This window comes from Prunus mume, linkage group LG1 (assembly GCF_029339155.1).
Source record: "Prunus mume cultivar Tortuosa linkage group LG1, ASM2933915v1, whole genome shotgun sequence".
NCBI classification, from domain to species: Eukaryota; Viridiplantae; Streptophyta; class Magnoliopsida; order Rosales; family Rosaceae; genus Prunus; species Prunus mume.
Genome location: NC_142698.1, coordinates 13,302,177 through 13,322,864, shown reverse-complemented (window position 1 = coordinate 13,322,864; position 20,688 = coordinate 13,302,177). Strand labels below are relative to the sequence as shown.

General features: G+C 35.9%; 2 protein-coding genes across 3 annotated transcripts; one reads left to right on the top strand and one right to left on the bottom strand.

Moving 5' to 3' along the window:
• Positions 1–134: 134 nt before the first annotated feature.
• On the bottom strand, positions 135–2,118 carry LOC103339800 (actin-depolymerizing factor 2-like). Its single transcript, XM_089046093.1, has 3 exons — positions 1,974–2,118; positions 725–990; positions 135–633 (listed from the first exon to the last, which is right to left on the bottom strand). Exons 1-3 carry the CDS (start codon positions 1,974–1,976, stop codon positions 483–485), a joined length of 420 nt encoding a protein of 139 aa, XP_088902219.1. The 5' UTR covers positions 1,977–2,118; the 3' UTR covers positions 135–482.
• Positions 2,119–13,491: 11,373 nt separating this feature from the next.
• LOC103339820 (Acyl-CoA N-acyltransferase with RING/FYVE/PHD-type zinc finger domain-containing protein) lies at positions 13,492–20,133 on the top strand. Of its 2 annotated transcripts, none has more exons than XM_008243175.2 (19): positions 13,492–13,855; positions 13,994–14,986; positions 15,082–15,150; positions 15,231–15,429; positions 15,634–15,781; positions 15,995–16,063; positions 16,190–16,271; positions 16,366–16,425; positions 16,533–16,585; positions 16,663–16,841; positions 17,422–17,605; positions 17,982–18,039; positions 18,125–18,181; positions 18,261–18,509; positions 18,717–18,778; positions 19,098–19,154; positions 19,248–19,341; positions 19,463–19,603; positions 19,712–20,133. In XM_008243175.2, exons 2-19 carry the CDS (start codon positions 14,192–14,194, stop codon positions 19,793–19,795), a joined length of 2,640 nt encoding a protein of 879 aa, XP_008241397.2. In that variant the 5' UTR covers positions 13,492–13,855; positions 13,994–14,191; the 3' UTR covers positions 19,796–20,133. The 2 variants fall into 2 exon arrangements, with proteins under 2 accessions (XP_008241397.2, XP_088902207.1); XM_089046081.1 differs by having other exon boundaries at positions 13,587–13,855; positions 14,136–14,986.
• Positions 20,134–20,688: the final 555 nt, after the last annotated feature.

The window sequence follows — 20,688 nt, the reverse complement described above, 5'->3', positions numbered from 1 at the left end:
ACATGAACTCATCATCTGCTTAAAACCACACTCAAATGGTTCATTGAACCACTCCTGAGAAACAGCCCATTAGATAGATCAAAAATCCATATCGGTGAATACAAAACACGCCAAGAAATCAGCAAGAAGGAAGGTCATAAAGCAAGCTCCTTTATACTGCTCCAAAGTAAAATGACAAGGGTCATATACAACACTTGAAAAGAGTAAGGTGTCGTCTAAACCCACCACAAACAGCTACATATTAGTTTGTTGACATGCGGCTACTAAAGCAGCCACTCAACAAATAGGTTCTATCAAATAAACATATCATATGATATACCGGAAACCACAGACACTTGTTCAAAACGAATAAGAAACAATGGCGAAACTTGGAAATTCATGCCATCATTAGCCAAGTCGCCATCCCACAATGTATAAACATTCCACGCAAGTAACAAAAGGCTGAAGGGAAGAACACTCCCAACCAAATAGCCTATGATTATCTAGCTGGCACGGCTTTTAATGACATCAAGACCAATCTCAGTCGGATCAGTCGCTTGCAACTCAACCTGGATTCCATCAAGCTCTCTCTTAAATCTGTCTTTCGAGCTTGCATAGATCATCTTGCTTCTCACCCTTGATGTATCAGGAGACCTTCATAAAAACAGCAATTGAATTTTATATAAAAGATGATTAGACAACGAAGTAAGCACATAATCGAAAATAATTAAAGAATTGGCATTACCATGCAATGAAGAATATGCGGCTCTTCTGGACACCTTCTGGTGTAAGGAAATCAAAATCAAACACAGCATAACGGCATTCATCAGCGGGAAGTTTTCCGGCGAACTGCTCATAGGTCTCTGTTGGTTCACCAACAGATTCCACCACAACTTGCTTTTGCTTCTCCTCAATCTTGAAAACAATTGAGCGGTAGGTCCTCTTGGCCTTAAGCTCCAAAAACTTCAATTTGCAATCATCATGCACAGCCATACCAGATGCTGCGTTGGCCTGTAAATTGCATGCAATGAGCAAAGATCAGACAGCAACATCACAATATAATAGGAGATACATAATTTAAATTAAAAATATATTTGAACAAATCAAAATTACCAAGACAATATGAATCTCCACAAGCAAAAACAAACGGTCTATACGCACTCTCAACCAACCCATAATTTTTCATTTCCAACAGAAAAAGGGCATAACGCAGCTGAAATGCACACAATTTTTTAATCCTTGGTAAGTCTTTTCATGCTAAGATCTTAAAATTAAAATCCCCCTCAATGTCTAAGCATCCTAACAATACAACCAAAAGTTATCCATTTCAAACTCCTTCATGAACCCCTTCCGAAAAACAGACACAAAGTGCACTTCTATTTGTTTAGTTTTGGTCCGACCCATGTGAAATTAACTCAACCACAACGCGCGTACACATCCATAGCTAACAAAAAAAATAGATCAACAATTTGTTTAATATAAATAAAACATGAAGACTTAGTATCGACCATCAATATTACACAATAAGTACCAAGTAATCATTGATATAACATATCATAAGAAAAATAAACAATTAAATCTAACACGGACCATCCCAACCCATCTGCTACAGATAGTAGATCCATAACATTTCCAATCAGCAATAATCAGATAAAAATTCGGCAACAAATAACCAATCTAGACTAAAGCAAATCGCGATCAAACATTCAACATCAAAACAGATCTGAGAGCACGAGATGCAGAGATAAACAGTAAATGAGCTCAAATTCCAGCCAGCTTGGTTTTTAACTATCAGATCGACCACAACCGGCATAAACAAACAAATCAATCAAACCGATGATCCGTTTGGCTGCTACGAAATCGCAATCAGAGAAAAAAAAATTAAAAATCGTTTAATTTACTTTAATTTTCTTTAAATTTTCTCAGCAGCCAAACAGATACTAAGGTCATAACCCCAGATGAGTAAAATGGACCGGAAAGAGTGAAAAACTGACCATCTTTTCTCTTTGTTCGGGTGTTGTTGGCGACGAAGAAGGAGGAGAAGATATAGGGAATGGTCTCTCCTCCGATGACGACTAGCTGTGTCTCGCAGAAGGAATGTTAAGCCCCTTTATATCCGGTGGCTCTCTGGATGCCAGAGGATTGACAACGTGGAGCTGATCGTATGATAGAGGAGCGGCTAATACACGGTTCAGCCAATGGCGTGCCGCCACGACTTGTACGAGAGCTTTGTCCTCTGTGGATGCGTGATGGCTTGCTTAAGTCGGCTTCCCTACACTCGGCTTATTAGATATGGACTCGCCATTCCTCTTTTATTCCTTTTTCCCTCTTTATATTTACCGCACCCGCCTTTTAAGAAGGATTCTAATTACAAAACCTATACCAACAAAAAAGAAAATTACAAAACCTATCATTTTAAAAAATATATATATATTTAAAATAGCATCCAAAAAATAAAATTAACAAACTGCCACCATTGGTGAATGAATTCGTTAAAATATTTATTTTCTAACTGAGGCAAAAAGAAAGTCGGAGACGGATTAAATTGGAGAGTAATAATAACATCATTTTATATTTATTTTTTTCGTTTGGTCAACTTTTTGTTCCATCTTTGAGATTTTTTTTTCAAATTTCGAGGTTTAGGGAGATGATGAAATGAATTGTGATAAGAATAGGTCAAGCGTCCATATCTATTCCATTATAACCAAAAAAATTAATTATTTTATTAAATGTTTATGCCAATGTTTTATGGCACTTATAATTTTATTGACTAACGCTCTCTGGTAGAGTTAAGATTCTTAGCATGGACGGGTCAAATTTTCAACTATTTATCAAAATATTTTATAAATTTAAAACAGTCACAACATATCAATAACCAATTCAAGTGTTCTTATATGTGGTGGTGGGTGTGATAGCGACAACGCTTTTTTAGGTAGTGGTGGTAGGATTCATTTAGGCTCATGAGTTGTTTTAGGGTTTTGGTTAATTTACATTTACGGGCCTTGTTTAGACTTATAGTTAATTGTGACGATGTGGGCTGCTAGTTATAGTGCGACTTTTGTCCGCGTTAATTTTGCTTTTAGAATGTTAGTTTGTTGCCCTTTTGATATTGATATTTTAGATGCGTTGTTGATGTCTTTAATTATACAGTTGAAGTTTATCTAATGAAGTTTCTCTTTGATTAAAAATGAAGATATTCACTATTAAACCCAATATAGGGACCTCAATTATATTAAAAAATCATATATGAAATGGACTTTAGAAACAAAGCCCAGCTCCAAAGTAATTTAATAATCAAAATTAAAAGTTTTCATAGAGAAATTATAAAAAAAACCCAACACCCAAAACACTTTATAAACACCCCTAAAACTCATCATTACACACACTTAAAATCCATTTAAGTTACTTTGGGGTTGATCAAAATTAAATTCAGTATGGTCAGCTGTCATTTATTGAGTTTTTTTTGGGTTTGTTTATAGAAATTAAATGGTGTAAGGTTTATCTATATCACTAGTGCTAAGAATGGGTATATCAAATTCTTATATTTAATACTATTGTCTCAACATCAAAATTACACTTGCAAAATCATAAACAAAAAACCCATATCTTCCTCTCTCCATGATTGTACAATACTATGTACATAAGTCCTTCTCTTTGTTTTGCAAATGGGAGGGAGGGAGTGGGGGAATGAGAGAAAGGAGAGAGGAGGGAGGGAGACGAAGATGGCAGCCATGGCCATGGCTGGCAGTGTGAGAGGGAGAGAGAAAGAGAAAGGGAGGGAGGGAGGGAGGAAGGAATAGTGGAGGGTTGCGTTGCTGGGGAAATAATGTGGTGCAATTAATTAATTTTTAGTTTAATACAAGTTTGCTGAAGTAGACTTGTTAAAATCATTAGATTAATATAATGGTTTGCATTCTTTTAAATGCATGTAAATGCACCAATGCTAAATGTAGAGACTTGGGATCATATAACTAAATATCTCTGGGAAAAAAAAAAGGTTATTGTATGTAATTTAATGACAATTTAACAAATGTGAATAAATTAATATATTTTACGAATGAAGTGTTAGTTGGATTGGTTCAGGCCTTTGGTGTGCTCCCAAGGAGTCTTGAGTTCAAGTCCCCATCATATTCATGTGTGTGAGTTTCCCTCTCATTTTACTAACTGCGACACAATATATATATATATATATGTATATATCAATATACTTTTATAAGGAACTACATAGTAAGTAATTGTCACAATTTATCTCTATCTTTTATTTTCAAGCAATTAAGGAAAGACCATTGAAGTTTAATCCATAAAAATCTAGTAAGGTGACTAGGTGAGTGAATATATGCCAACAAAATCTTCTTCGAAATTTTTGTTTCCATTGTTTGTTGAATAGTCATAATGACATGTTTGTTTATGAATTTTCTCTTCATTTAGTTGTATTTTTAGTTGGTGAAGTGTCTCAAATAAACTGAAGGTAGGCAACAAACTATATATAACCCTTCGATATATTTATACGGTTTTAAAATAAAAAATAAAAAATAAATCCACCAGAAGCTCCTTACTGTTGGCTTGGCTGTATGAGCTCGGCTGATAAGCAGAGAAGCTGATGAGACGTTGAATAGATCTTTTGGTCGTTGACATACTGTTGTTGCTGGATTAACAGTGAAATCTTGGGATAATTTTTATTTATTTATTCACAAAGTCACTTATTTAAATTAATAATTAGACAGGAAAAAAGGTAATAACTAAATCACACACGGGCCGGGTCCACAGAGATTCTTTTTCCTGCGTCGATACAACGCTACCACCTTTAGGATATTAATTTGAATTATTAATTGGTCACTACTTTTATCTAAATTAAATAAAATTTTAAAAAATTAGGTAGCACATTCCTCCACATGATTCAACTAGTTTTGAACTTTTGAAAGCCATTCACCCTCCCTAAGCTACACTAGTGTTCTCAATAATTGAACAAATAATACTTAATTGAGGTGGGTCTCGAGCTTAGATATTTTTTTTTTTTTTTTGAAAGAAGCTTAGATCTTCTCGATTTAGTTTCTTATTTCAATGAATTTTATGGTACTGAATTCTATCAGGGTTTTGATTCTATCGCACTGCTCTAAGCGGTAGGAGAGTAAACTACATAATTACTTCGAGTCTCGACCTCATTACTCTAAATAGTATGAGAATAGACTACTTCAAAGACTATACTCTCATGCATAGTAAGACTTACTTAATCCTCTTGACCAAACTCCATTTTGTCCCAAATTCAGAAGGGATAAAAAAAAACATAAGCATTTTCACTATTATTAGAATTTTTCGATACCAACCTTACATCAATTTTTAGGTAAGCACTATTTGTACTGTTTTTATCTTGAGAGAATGATTATTTAACATAGAAGATATAAGATGATCATCTAGTTTGGTCTTGGAGAATAACTTATTTAAAGAGAAATACGGCAGTGTGCCGGACACATTAAAAACAAATCTACATATTATTTGAGGCTGTACAATATCTGGACAAAACTGACATGCCCTTCAACAAACGCAAAAAATGTACATACAATTTATGGCGGGCTTGTGAAAGATGGACCACAGACAAAATGCAAAATAAGGTTAATGCTTATCCAAATTGGGACCAGATCAAATAGGAATGCATCAACAACATACGCTCAACATTACAATTAGAAGCGGAATGTGACATTCAGTAAAGTTATTTTCGCTTTCTTTATGGGCCCATCTTGGATGAGACTAAATTGTTTTTACTTTATTATAAATATATATTTCTAATGCTTGATGCATCTAGGAGTGAAGTTGGGATTTTTATTTTTTATTTTATGATAGGTCTTCTTAATTTGTCAAGGTTTCAATTGTGATTTGTAATTCGCTATTCACGTGTTGAGCATGTGTTGCCCCACTAACACGTGGCTTAATTTGATCTCATCGCGTTGATGAACAAATTATGAGATTTTACTCACTTAACTCAGCATTCATAAGACAACTGATCTCTTTAATGCATTGTTTTATAATAGGTAATAGATGCACTTTTGATCATAGTTGTGAACTTGCGAGATATGATTAACAAGTCTTAATTTAAAAGATTAAAACTTACATGTAACAAAGTGTATATCTTCATCTACTTATTTCTCTCCACGTGAATCACGTTTGTGAGGATAAACCCAGGACACCTTTACACCACCAGAGCAGGGTCAACCAAGCCTCCACCAAGATTGAAAGAATCAATACATGTTCCCAAGCCATTTTTAAATTTTAATCCCAAACACACTGCCAATATACATTATATATAAATAAGCTGTAAGGACCTCCCCAATTCTTGGATTTGCAGCAAAACTTTCAGTCACTGCCCCAGTGCAGAGCCCAGAGAACTCTTGAGCTCTAATATTTACTTTTTTCATTAATTTTTTCCAACAAAAAAATACAAGACACCCATTAATTTATATTTGGACAGATAACTCTGCTCAAATGAGCCTCCACATTGGATCCAAAGAGATAAAAATAAACACAAGATCAGCAATAATTCATAATAAGAACCGATTAAATCAAAGGAAACTTTCTCATTAATGTGATTCATCTTTGATTCTCAACATCCATGACAATGCTCAATTCTTGAGACATTCACAATCACAATCACAAACCCAAACACATAACAACAGCAAAACCAAAACGCAACATAACATAAACGGAACAATATGTCTGCCGCCAATTGGGTTTAGTTAGCAGCGTCTGCAGTTTTCTGGTTGTCCGTGGCCGGAACCTCCTTGGTCTCTGCAGCTTTCGGGGTTGGCGGCAGAGGGGGAGTTACAGGCTGCGGCGGCATAGCATGACCGGATACTGCAGCAGCAGCAGCAGCGGCAGCATCAGCCACCTTGTCTGCAGCTGCAGCATCATCAGAAAGAGGAGCCAAAAGATAGTCAGGGGACACGAACAAGCTCTGGGATGGCCTTCTCTGGTGGCGATTGGCTCTCTGAGACATTTTCTGGTTTCTTTTGGAAATTGAGGTTATGAAAAAGGAGATAAGAGCTGCGTATGGGAGTGTGTATGGGTAGAAAGAAGAGTGTTGTTGTATAGCTAGTTAGGTGTAGGCACACAGGCATGTAGCACAGAGTGTTGACTCTGTTTTTATACTGCTGAGATGGGTTAAAAGCTGTTAGGTTGGGATTTTCTAATATCTATATCTAATGTCCCGGGATCTATGGGCACTATCTTGCAGATGAATTGTATAAAAATGGAAAGTATCTAGCTTTGTAATCCCATAATTGACCCCCACAATTGAACTGGGTGGGGGTAAAAGTTATCGGATGGGACGGTTGTATACGTCTTTTTAGTTATATACATCGATTACATGCTGTTCACGAGATGATGAGATAGTTGTAAAAAAATATCACTAAGAGTTTCTTAGAGAGGCGTGAAAGGGGTGGTTGGCCATAAATTTCAATTTGACTACACCTTTGTTTTACCAAAGTTAATGAGATGTGAAGATACTTTACCATTTTTGGCTATACTTATCGATAACGTGCTCATTACGGGATGAGATAATCGTGATAAAATATCACTATTAGTTTTCTTATGAAGGTGTGAAGGGCTAGTTAGTCCTTAAATTTTAATTTGGCTACACATTTATTTTACATAAGATACTCATATGTATAGATTTTTTTTGCATCTTTTTGAGGGGATTTGACAATTAATGCAAAAGTTTATATGGTTTTATTACCAAAGATATGAATGTTTAAGCATATCACCAATTAAGAGGTCATATATGTCTTTTTAAGAGTGCTGCTATTTCACTCACTTTATTTTTAAAATTTTAAAGACACATTTATCCTATTGTAAAATGACTTATAAAGACAAATTTACCCCTCTCTATGTTTCTCACCGTTGTGTGATTGTCCATTTGTCCAACCAAACACCAAACCATGAAAGCTGCAAGTGGGGAAGATAGAAAATAAAAACAGAACAACCAATATCTCATCTTTTCCTCTTTTGCAAAATTACAAGCCCAAAAGAAAAAAGCAAAACAAAAAAACACAAAGAAAGAAATAGAAAGATGAAGAAGAAACAGGTTAGGACCCATGAATGTATACATGTAGAAATCAATGAGTTTGATGTTGTTGTCTCTCCCCAAATTTTGGCTTCGTATGCAAACCCAATTTTGAGCTCGTAATGTTGTAGGGGTGACCTCCCCTTTATCTACCATCTCCTGATCTCAGCCGTCGATCTTCCACCACCCCATATTTTTCCGATCGATCCATGCTAGCGGGATTTGGTGGTGGTGAATGAGTTGTTGACAATGGCTCCATCGTTCTGGAGCCTTCTTTTTCTTCCCTAAAGAACAACGATACCACTACCTACCAACAACAACATCAAAATCAACCTATCCAAATCCATATCAAAACCTAAGTCTAATTGAAATTCTTCCGAATTTAAGAAAACCTATAGTAAGAAGAATGTTCAATAGTAGGATTATGTTTTTTCAAGGGTATTTTAGGAATAATGGTGGGTGGAAAGATAAGATTTTGTTTTTTCAAATTTACATGGTGGGTGGAAAGATAAGGTGAGTGAAGAAATAAGACTTGAGGTGAAAATAGCAGCACTCCTTTTTTATTACGTGCTACTCTTGAAATGTGATGATTGTAAGAAAATACCACAAAAGTTTTCTTATGGAGGTGTGAAGGGGTGATTAGTCCATGAAACTTCTGTAATTCACTACTAAAACATAATATTAAACTCTATGTTAAATTGCATTCGGGTCCTGATACTTAAATAAATACATAAATATATTGTCCAAGAAACAAATCCTTTTGAAGAAAGAAAAATTACTACCCATGTAATTTCGAGAACAATCGTGGCTGTTTGGGTGTGAGGATCAAGCATATATGTAATTACGAATATATAAAACTTTTATTGGATAATATATTTGCTCGGAATCCATGTGATTTGAAGAATAATATAAACGAGGTTTTGGCGGGGTCATGGGTTCGTGCATGGTACTTGGAACCTTCGTCCTGTGTTGTGTGTTTTCAGAGCCACATGCATCGGGTCCCTTTACTTCTTCTTCATTTTGTATGTTTTTTTCAGTTTAAGGTAAGTTCACTGCACCTAATCTCTACTCAACCACTCAGTGGATCAATCGAATCTGGTGAATTTTGCAAATCACTTGAGTTTTAATTGTCAAATTATAATCCATTCAATACCACAGATGGTGCTATATTAGCATAATGATGTAGTACTGTCAGACTCTCATAAATGTTAAGATAAGTCGTACACACGTTTGTAAATTAATCTTGATAATTAATACATGTGGAGTATGCAATTCATCAATGTATAGAAGTCACCGTGCACGTGTGTAGTCACATAGAGAGAGTCATATCACTCGTAATGAAAATCAATTATTTCCCACTAATTATTGGTCTTGACACCAAGAGATGTATTTAAGAATCAAAGATGGTATAGGATATAGTCAACTTCAAAATAGAAACAAGAGTGATTAATCAAATGAAGGAGATAAACTTAATAAGAGATAAATGATTTTTCTTTATCACTTTCGATGGTGAAAGTGGCACCTATCAACTTTAAAAATGGTAACAACGACAGTTTGATTTCTCTTTTGGCTAGAAAGGAAAGAAAAAAATAATTAGTAGAATTAAAAGCATACATAAGATGAGAGAGAAAATCAGGTGGGTTCCATGAGGCACCTACCACCCGCCTTGATTCTCAATCCACTTTCAAGTTTTTTTTTGGGGGTAATTAATCCACTTTCATGTCAACCATCATTCTCTAAGCACTTTAAGGCCTGACCATGTTCTTATAGGCCCAAGAGTATCCCTTAAAGCCTAGTAGGCCGAATGAGGCCCGATAAAGACGAAGTAAAGCAAAAATCCACGTGAAATCTTATTCAATTATTATCGGTCGACACACACTCACATTTCGTAATTATCTCGTAATTTTCACCCTATTAAAAAAATATTTATAAAAACAAAAAAACAAAAAAACAAACGCAACCACATGCTGTTTAATACATACCTTACAATCTTACTAAATGTTGTGGCTACAACGAACAGAACACAATTTGAGAAAAGAAAAAAAAACATCATTATGAAATTCGCCTCGGAAGACCGTAGTTAAGTTCATATACATCATTTTACAATAGTCAAAGAACATTTCGATGACAAATCATCGACGTTAAGTGACTTTGCTAGCTTCTTTTTTTTATTTTTTTTATTTTTATGTTCTTTATCATGACAAGTGATTACAGACCAGTTTGGCATTGTTGTGTTGTGAAAATAATCGTTGCCAAATTTGTTGTGAGAGAAATCAGCTGTGAGAGAAAACAGTTTGGCATTTGATAAACTTTTTGTTAAAAGTGTTGTTGGTACTGATTCCCGCATAATAAAAAAATGATTCATGCACAATCATTAAACGCCTCTTCGATTCTCTGCATAATCAGAAAATGAAAGCACTTCATTAGAGTATCCACAATGGGCTCTCTAAACCACCTCCTTAGACAAATTTTAGGGAGGAATTGTAAAAATACAATTACAACCATGCTCCCTATTCACCTCCTAAAATAGGGAGACCTATAGAAGCTCCTAAATCTGAGAAGAGATAAGGGAGTCCTAGTGGAGAAATTATAGAATAACTTATATTTAAAATTTGCCATGTGTATTATTTTTATAAGAAATTAAACTATTGTTCCAGCTGGATTTGCAACTCCAATTTTACCCTTCACAACAAAATTAAAAAAAGATTGTTAGAAAAACAAAGAAAATGAAAACAACCCCTACCATCGCACTGACACCATCATTCGAAGGCCCTCCCTCTCTGTCTTTCCATTATTTGATGTTCATTCAAATGTCTCTGTAAACAAAGAAATTTTGGGTGAATTAAATTCCACTAAATAAGAAAACACTTATGGTTTGGTGGATTAAATTGTGGATCCCATAATTCGCCCATGTGGCGTATGACTCATCAAAATCGGATTAGTTGTCAAAAAGTGACACGTGGCAACATCCGACGGAGTGCATCAAACGGTTCAAAGTGATGACAAAGTTAAAGGAAATAATCTTATGTGATTGGCTTTGATTTAAATCAAGTATTAATCAAGTCAATTAATCGAAGATAATTTGGTTAAATTGCCAAATTATTGGAATTGATTTGAAATCAAATCAGAATACCACAAAGGAAGGTTTTAAAGAACGAAAGCTATTTAGATCAAGCATCCTGCAAGAGCCTATAAATATGAGGCCTCAAGACGAAAGAAGGGGTTGAGAAAAGACCAAGCATTCAGAAGAAACAGAAAACTCTATGTATTCTTCACTCACTTTGGAAGAGTCACCAAGCACAACAAATACGTGCCAGTTCCTCCACCCTAAATTTCATAAATACAAATATTATTTTGCACACGTGTTCTTGTCTCATTGGTCGCAGAAAATTCGTGTTTACAGTCTCAATAAATTAGTGTTTCAATTTGATAATGATTAAAGCCTCTTTGTTTGAATATGGACCCATTTGCAATGATTAGAGATCTTGCAGGTGCTTCTATGGGTTAAAGAGAAGTAGCAGTTTCAAGGAGAGAGACGAAAGGTCGGCGGAGTGACCAAACTCGCAATAATATCTTCATGTCTAACACATACAACGTGATTGAAAGACTTGCTACTATGGGTTTGATGCTTGCAGACTGGGCAAGTTGCTATGCACCTGATTAACAAATTGAAATGAAATTTGGGTCTTCTTCAGAATTTGGGTCTTCTTCACGGTATTGTTTGTTGAAGAAATGAGCTTACTCGGCACAATTGTGAAGGGGCAATGATGGGATGTGATCTAATTGCAAAAATATAGAAACAAAGGAATGAAATAAGAGGATGGGGACAGTAGCCATGGGAGGTAGTGCGACGGCACGACAGTGAGATTGAGGGCGAGCGATTGTTGCTGGAACATTTTCTCTTCTATTTCTTTTAATAATTTTAATTTAAAGGGTAAAATTGGAGTTTCAAATACAGCTGGAACAAAAAGTTTAATTTCTTATAAAAATAATACACATGGCAATTTTTGAATGGAAGTATCACTAGCTGACTTGGTGATATCGTACTGTTCTATAATTTCTCGTCCTAGTGGCTCCCTATAATTTAATGCTGATTTATTTAATGAGTATTTCAAACATTTATTTAATGCTATTTTTTGTTTTATTTTTTAATAGAGATTAACAAAAGAGAGTTATAGTATTTATTTTTGGGCACGATTGAAATTTAAATTTAATAGTGAGCTCCTAAAATAAATTTTATATCTTTTTAGCTAAAATTTAACTGAAAAATAGAGAGCATGATTGTGGATGCTCTTAGCTGCTTTCCCTTATAGCTTTCTCTCACAACAATTTTTAACAATAAGTGATTTTCTCATAGTTTACCAAACATGTTGGATTTCACAAATTTTTTTAAAACTCACTTATCACCCCAAATAAGCAATATCAAACGAGCACTACATCATAAATTGATAATTTGTGTTTAGTCACAAATTGTTAATTGCACAATTGACTATGGTCTTATAAATTAAAAAAGGGAGACTTTGAAAACACAGAGAGAAATTTTGCAGCAAAATAGACAAAATTGCCCTTATTTATTTTTGGATTTGACTTTGATTTGAAAGTTATTTTGGCTTTTTCCAAAAGTGAAATTTTTTTTAAAACCTAAATTTACTATTAAAAAATGAGGAGGAAAATACCGAGAGATGAATGCATGGAAGAATATTCGCGAAAGAGAGAAATATCCGTCAAGAGCATGTACCACAGTGGTGGCCTCCCCTTCACCCCTGTTTGACACCCAGGTTCGAAATCCCAAGGGGTTTCTTGCCTTCCAATATTTTTTTAAAAAAAAGAGAGGGAGAAATATCCAATATATTATTAGAAATCATAAAAATTTGAAACAAAAAATATAAATATAAATATCATAAAATCACATATATAAGGAAGGCCCACTTGGTAACCCACCCACTTGGTAACCCAGAGCCCACATATTAAGGTCACGACTGGCCCACAAAGTAATTTATCAAAATTGTTTTAATTTTATATATATATATATATATATAAAGTATTTCTTATTAATCTACTTGGAGCCTGGACCGTTATGTTTCCTTTGCCTTTTCGGCTATGACAGTTAGGTTTGGTCCATTTTAAGTCGGTTATGAACCCCCAAAAAAGCTTCTATAATCCCTCCGATGCAGCCACCTGGATCATCCAACGGCCCAAATTCAGTTCGACACATCAGTCACAGTTACTTGCTCGTGCTAAACTCTCTGGAAAATACAAAATTCCCGCAAAAAGATTAAAAAAAAGCGGGACTCGCGGTGGCCAAATCCGATGACACGTGTCGCCCACGTGACAGGTGCAACCCAAAATGTCTGATGAGTCCGACGGTTGTAACGCGGCTATGCCACGCGGCGCGATCGAGTTCGTCCAAAAAGTGGGCCCATCAGCTTTATCCACCCACCTGCCTTCTGGTTCTTTCCAAAGATACTCATTCGTCACCCTCTTTTTCATTTATTTATTTCGAATAAAGATAAATATTTTCTGTCTTATGGACTCTATCTCTCCCTCAAAAGTTGAATCTTGAGCGCGAGCCAAGCTTTTCATTTCGCTATTTTGCCGCTCTGTACGTTACCCTCTGAAACGGAATTGAAAAACCCTAACCCTTACCACGTCCCGCGCTATTTCCTCTTGGATCTCACTTGACGAACAGGAGCTCTAAATTATCTCTGCGGATTTCAGATCCGTATTGTTTGAAATTCGATTCGAAGACGCTTTGGATCTCCCAGACTGCTCTTTGTTTATTCGGATTTGAAAGTCTTGTTCGATTTGAATCAGTCAAACAAGGTAAATTTGTGAAATTTTCCTTTTTGGTTCAGTCTGTTGCTAATTTCAATCACTGGTTTACACTTGCTCGTTGTCGATGATTCCAAAGGTTCATTTTTTCTTTATTTTCATGGTTTTGATTCTATTCTTTGATTTTAGGATAAGACTGTTATTGAATTCTGGGGGAAAGATTTAGTTCGAAATTCAAGCTCATTCATTTTTGAGACAAATTCAACCTGACCACCAGCAAATTAGGCCTCAAATTTTCGCTTTGGTTTTCTGATTGAATGCTGTCTCACAGTCTTGATTTTCCGAGCCTTAGCAAATTAGAGTTTCCAGTGGAGTTGTTGTACTTGGATGGAAGAAGAGGCGGTTTGTTTGGGCCAATTAACAGATGGGGGAGTGGAAACTGACGACTTCCCAAGAACTGAATTGAAGAGAGACCATCAGTGTGTCGTAGATGATACCGAGCCAGACTCATTTCCAAACAAGAAGCAAGCCAAAGAGCATTCCAATGAGGATATACGCTCAGAAGTTTCAAACCCGGTTGTCTCTCCAAAAGAGAACGCCTCCACTTTTCAGGACATAACTAGCCAACCGGCTGAAGTGGAAAATAGTAACCAAGTTGAGTGCGGTGAAGTCACTTCCCCGTGTCTGGGAAATTCAAGCTCAGGGGAGACCTTGAGCGATGGACAGCGTGCTGAGAATGATAATTCTCAAATTGATAACGATACGAATGGTGATGTATTGACTTCTCGCGTTGTAGTTGAAATTCCTAAGCTTGCCAGTTCATCTGGGATTCGCAAAATTACGTTTAAGTTCAGCAAAAAAAAGGAGGATTATGACAGTCAGTCAGTGGCTTCTATTAGTCAGACTGTGAGTAATGGACTTGGTAGTGGCTTTCCACATGGAGGTTCTTATGAGGAGCCTGGAACAGACTTTCAAGCAATGGCTAGTACAAGTAGGGAGTTTCCTGCAAGTTCATATTCGAGGAAGTATGCTGAAACCGGAAACTGTCATCCATGTACTCCTAATAGGGAATTGGAAGCGTCTAACAAGGTTTCGAGCAGCTATCCTACAAATGTCAAAAAGCTATTATCTACTGGTATTCTTGATGGAGCTAGAGTGAAATATGTTTCCACCACATCAGAGGTAATTTATCGAATGTATTCTTTTTCCTCTGTTGGATGTATTCTTGCAGTTTGAATATTTATTTATCATAGAGTTCCTAATAGAAAGTTTGGCAGATAGCGCTGCATGGAATTATAAGTAATGGTGGCTATTTGTGCGCCTGCTCATCATGCAATTTCAGCAAGGTAAGGTTACTCATTATTTATATTGTTATAGAGTTAAGTGCAATACTAGTTATAGATGATTGATTCAATGATATGAACAGGTACTCAGTGCATATGAGTTTGAGCAGCATGCTGGTGTCAAGACTCGCCATCCTAATAATCATATATACTTGGAGAATGGGAGGCCAGTTTATAGTATCATACAAGAATTGAAGACTGCTCCACTAGACTCGCTGGATGAAGTGATAAGGGGTGTTGCTGGTTCTTCTGTCAATGAAGAGTCCTTCTGTGTTTGGAAAGGTGATGGTTATTCATGTGATGTTTTCGTTTTGAGTAAAGGGTCACATTTGCAATGTCAGAGGACTGGAAATGCTAATGTCTTTCTTTGGAAAAGGGATTGGGTCAAGGGAAAAAAGAAATTTTGTTCTGTAAATATAGAAATAATTATATTGTAAGTACTATTAAGGCCCTAATGTTCCTTTTCTCTCTTAAAAATTTATGCAGCAACTCTTCATCGAAGTGATGGAATGGCTGAAGTAGATAAAAGACCTTGTGTGAAGCTTCCTAAACTGCCTAATTCGCTTCCTAAACTGCCTCATTCGCTTCCTAAACTGCCTCATTCTCTTCCTAGGCCGACTCATTCTCTTCCCAGGTAACAAGCTTAACTCATGATATTTTCCTGTTTTATACAATGCATATTTGTCAATCATTAAATTTTGTTAGACTAATCTAACGGTGATTAAACTTAATTAAATTATAGTTGAATAAAACATTGTATGTTCTTTTTCATCATATTGGTTAATTCAGATTTCAGATAAGATGCAGTATTTTGCATTAGAAAACTGAAACTGTGTTTGCCGTGCAGACCAAGCTCCCACACTCCTTACTCAGTTATGTACCAGAAGAAACCTGCTGAAGGTGGCAATAAGAGAAGGTTGCCCTCATCCCTCGTCCATTTTTTAAAATTCCCTTTTATGCTTCTTCTTGAGTTTTTGTTTATAAGACGTTGTTCCAATAATGGGTGAGTTTTTCTTGATTGGGAAATTTGTGCTGTTGATAGGGATAATGATCTTCACCGATTACTGTTTATGCCAAATGGGCTTCCAGATGGAGCTAAATTGGCATACTATGTCAAAGGCCAGGTAAATTTCGACATCTTTTATGTTGATTTTGGTTTCAGGTGTAGATGTATGTCATTTTCAATCTTTAATTGATCTGATGATTTGATATCTACAGAGATTACTTGGTGGCTATAAGCAAGGAAATGGTATAGTCTGTAATTGCTGTGACAGAGAGGTAAATACTGAGCTGCAAAGATGACATCAAATTTGAGTTCTGCATTTTATTACAGCCCCTCCCTCCCTTTACTCTCTCACGTAAATTCTGTGCTTATGCATGAACAGATAAGCCCTTCACAGTTTGAAGCTCATGCTGGAATGGCTGCAAGGCGTCAACCGTGAGTAGCTTCCAAAGAACTTTTGTTGTTATAGTTGTTTAATGTTTCATGTGTAGATAATTTATGTCCTTTTGCAGCTACCGTCACATCTATATTTCCAATGGATTGACGCTTCACGATATAGCCATGTCCTTGGCCAATGGGCAAAACCTCACCATTGGTGGCAGTGATGGAAATGATGATATGTGTGCAGTTTGTGGACATGATATGGGGGATATGATTTTTTGTGATGGCTGCCCTCGTGCTTATCATTCAGGTTGATATTGTATCTAATTGGTTCTATTTTTTTTTTTTTTTATACTTGTTTTTAGTTCGTAGGTTTATACGTTTGATTTCAGGTGTGCCTATCAATTTTGAAGATCTTTTTTGATATTTTTTTGTGACAAATAAACTCTTTGTGTTAAATGTCTTTTGTCCTTCCCATGTTTTACTAGTGCAACTGTGCTGAATATTTTAATCATTTGATCAATGGTTTTCGTTCCACATCACTAAGTCTTCTCAATCTAATAACAGCACATATTGTCCCCACTGTACTTTTGATGGATAGAGATGCCTTATTATGATGTCTTTTGTATTTTGTATTCTCAAAAGGAGTCATGTTAGTTTATTCCTCTTTGGAAAAAAGATTTAATATATCAACATTTTTGTTGGGCATCAAAGTCATATTTATTTATATGTATATATATATATATATATATATATTGTAACATGGTGGTGTTAAGGTCCCTACGAGTCTATCGAACTAGTAGGTGCTGGGTGTATGGGTTAATGTTGATGCTTGTTTGGTGCATTGATTTCTTTCATTGTATTGAGGTCTAACTTACTTTGTGTTGCAGCTTGTTTGGATTTACCGTGGGTTCCTGAAGGTGATTGGCATTGTCCAAATTGTAGAGATAAATTTGAACCTGGTAGGAAAGCTGCTGCTGGGGAATCTTCAAATTTTGGAAAACCAATTGTAATACGGTTGACAAGGGTCTTTAAAGCCCCTGAATTTGAAATTGGTGGTTGTGTTGTTTGCAGGTTGGTTGCACTACTTTGTACATTTAATCATTTTGTGTGCATTTTAAGTAGCATGAAGTGAAGATCCTTTGATTGACGGAAAGGGATAAGTTTTTGATACTCTCTGAAAAGTTATACACCTTCAGATGAGATATTGGTATTAGGGAATGTGAATGAAGGTTCACTTTTTTTAGTTTGGCCACATCACGTTCAACATAATGCTATGACTACAAACTATTTGTTGGAAGTTTGGTTGCCTGGATTCTAGGCAATTCCTTTGCAATATTTTTTATTTAACTTTTCTCAAGCACTCTTGAAAATTGATTTCTTGATTTGATATACCCCATTTGCTTATCAGTTATAGATAACTGCTAACATATTATTTTATGTTTATTAGGAGCCATGATTTCAGTGCGGCTTTATTTGATGACCGAACAGTTATAATCTGTGACCAAGTATGACTTGCTTTTTCATTCTTTTGAACAAATTTTCTTTTCCATTATTATCATTCTTTTATTCTTACCCTTGCTTCTTGTTTAGTGCGAGAAGGAGTTCCATGTCGGTTGCTTACGGAACCGTGGATTATGTGACTTAAAAGTACGTTCTGAATCTTGTAATGGTTAATATTTTTATGGTTTCTGGGGTATTAATTTATCTTTCTCGTATCTTGCTGCAGGAACTCCCCAAGGATAAGTGGTTTTGTTGTGATGACTGTAATAATATTCATGCAGCATTGCAGAATTTAGTATATAATGGAGCGGAGCGGATTCCAGCTCCATTGTCAGATACAATAATCAGGAAGCATGCAGATAGAGGTATATTTATTGATGGAGTGACAGATGATGTTCAATGGCGAGTTTTCAGTGGTAAAAGTCGCTACCCAGAACATCTACCCTTTCTTTCAAGGGCTGCTGCAATTTTTCGGGTAAGCATATATAATTTTGATGCCTTGTTATGATCTTATGACTCACTGAACTTGGACTTGGTGTTTTATTCTTTCCCAATTGTTTGTTTAAATACCCAAAGAGAGACCAGCCATTTAGTTCACTGGCAGCTTATGTTCCAGACAGAGCATCAAAACTCTTACTAGACAAATATATTTACCTAATTATATGTTGTGTTCATTTGCCAGGAGTGCTTTGACCCTATTGTTGCACAGTCTGGTCGTGATTTGATCCCTGTTATGGTATATGGGTAAGTGATCCTTTTAATTATTTTGTTCATTGACAAACAAAAAGACAGAAACTTTCCCCCCTTCCCCAAGAAGGAAGATTAGTGAATAAGTTTTGCGGTTCTGTGTCCATTTTCAAGCTGTGCATCTTCAAGTACACCTGAAGGCATCCCAACTGGGCGTGTTGTGATGCATACAGATGCATAGCAATTATTGCTTCTTGAGTTCTGCTCCATAAAGAATGATTATGGGATTAGGTTTTGGTCTGTAGTGTTGTTTATCCAATATAAATTTTCTGTTAGTAACATTAGGTAAGCAATTCTTTTTCCTGGCATTTTTCAGGAGAAATATATCAGGCCAAGAGTTTGGAGGCATGTATTGTGTAGTTTTAATAGTAAGGTATGTTGCTTTTCTGGTATTGGTGTTGCTTGTACTATTTGATGGGTTTCTCCTTATTTTACACTTTTGGCAATCATTTTCTTTCATGTCCAGGTCTGTTGTTGTATCTGCTGGTCTCCTTAGGGTTTTTGGTCAGGAGGTTGCTGAGCTTCCTATTGTTGCTACAAGTAGAGAACATCAAGGAAAAGTATGTATATTGGGATTTAAAATCTGTTCATCTCTCGGATAATACTTTGTTGTTTTCCCATTCTATGAGAATGTCAGGCTTTGTTAAAGTTGAACCTCATTATTTTAAATTCGTTTTCTAGGGTTATTTCCAAGCATTATTTTCGTGTATAGAGAGGTTACTTATTTCCCTGAAAGTGGAAAAGCTGGTTCTCCCTGCGGCTGAGGAAGCTGAGTCAATCTGGACGAAGAAATTGGGCTTTAGAAAGATGAGAGATGAGCAAGTAAGTGAATCACAGAACAAGTTTGCACGGAGAATAAATTTTTTAACTTGGTATTGTAAATTGGGCTATACTTGTTACACATTCACTAACAGTTGTCTTATTTGCTAGTTATCAAAATACTTGAAGGAAGTCCAGCTGACAATTTTCAGGGGGACGTCAATGCTGGAAAAGGTGGTGAAGTTGATGGATTGACTGCTCGTCGATTTTCCGATAGTTTCCACTCAGAGAAGTTAGGTGTAGAAACATATTGTTTTATTATCTATATGTTTTTTTCTTTCACTGTTAGCGATTTACCACTCCTGTAAAATTGCTGCAATTTTTTTTTTCCCGGTTAGTGATTCGCCTCTCCAATAAGCTTCTGTTGAGATTTGTTTGTTGTTGGAAACCTGGAATTAGAGTAGGGAAAGAGAGGAGAAAGAAGAATGTATGTAAAAAGAAAAGAAAAAAGTAGTGCATGCTGACCTTTTTTAATGCATGCGTGAAACTTTTGCTTAGTTTTTATATCACGAGAATGTTGTTTTTGTTTTAAACATTTAACTTACTCCAGTGTATTATCTTCAACGCAGAAACCCTAAATAATAAGCCAATATTTTTCTCTGAACAGTTTAACACAGTATTGGATATGCTATGTTCTCTTGTTGGTTCATTTTTCAGCTTCCCGAATCCGATATTATAATGTAACAAAACAAAATTAAACCCGATGCTGGCTGCAAATTGCCATGGACTAACTTCTAGTTTGATTGTGGAGGTCCTGGAGAATTCAAGTTTTTGGACCCTTTTCTTCCCTGAAGTTTTGTACTCCAAGCTTGGCGAATCACTAAACCAAATACAAGTATTTCGTGAACAATGTCCCCTCTTGGCAAGAGTGTCAGCTGCCATATTAGCCTCCCGAAAAATTTGCTGAATACTCCAATCTCAATTTACTTCTAACAAGTAGTAGCATGTTTTTTTCTTTGCCCAAAAAAAAAAAAACAAAAAGACAAAGAAAACAGAACAGAAACCCAATTTTTGGGAAGTTTTTTTTATGTAGTTGGACTTCGACCAAAATCCCAATTGGGCTATATGTCTGGTCCGGCCTTTTGGTC

Bases quoted from the DNA above. Each gene is read 5' to 3' on its own strand.
- LOC103339820 (XM_008243175.2), top strand. From the start codon at position 14,192: ATGGAAGAAGAGGCGGTTTGTTTGGGCCAATTAACAGATGGGGGAGTG. The intron at 16,842-17,421 runs GTTGATATTGTA...TTTGTGTTGCAG, and splicing joins CCCTCGTGCTTATCATTCAG to CTTGTTTGGATTTACCGTGG. The intron at 18,510-18,716 runs GTAAGCATATAT...TTCATTTGCCAG, and splicing joins GGGCTGCTGCAATTTTTCGG to GAGTGCTTTGACCCTATTGT.
- LOC103339800 (XM_089046093.1), bottom strand. The intron at 634-724 runs GTAATGCCAATT...GTTTTTATGAAG, and splicing joins CGCATATTCTTCATTGCATG to GTCTCCTGATACATCAAGGG.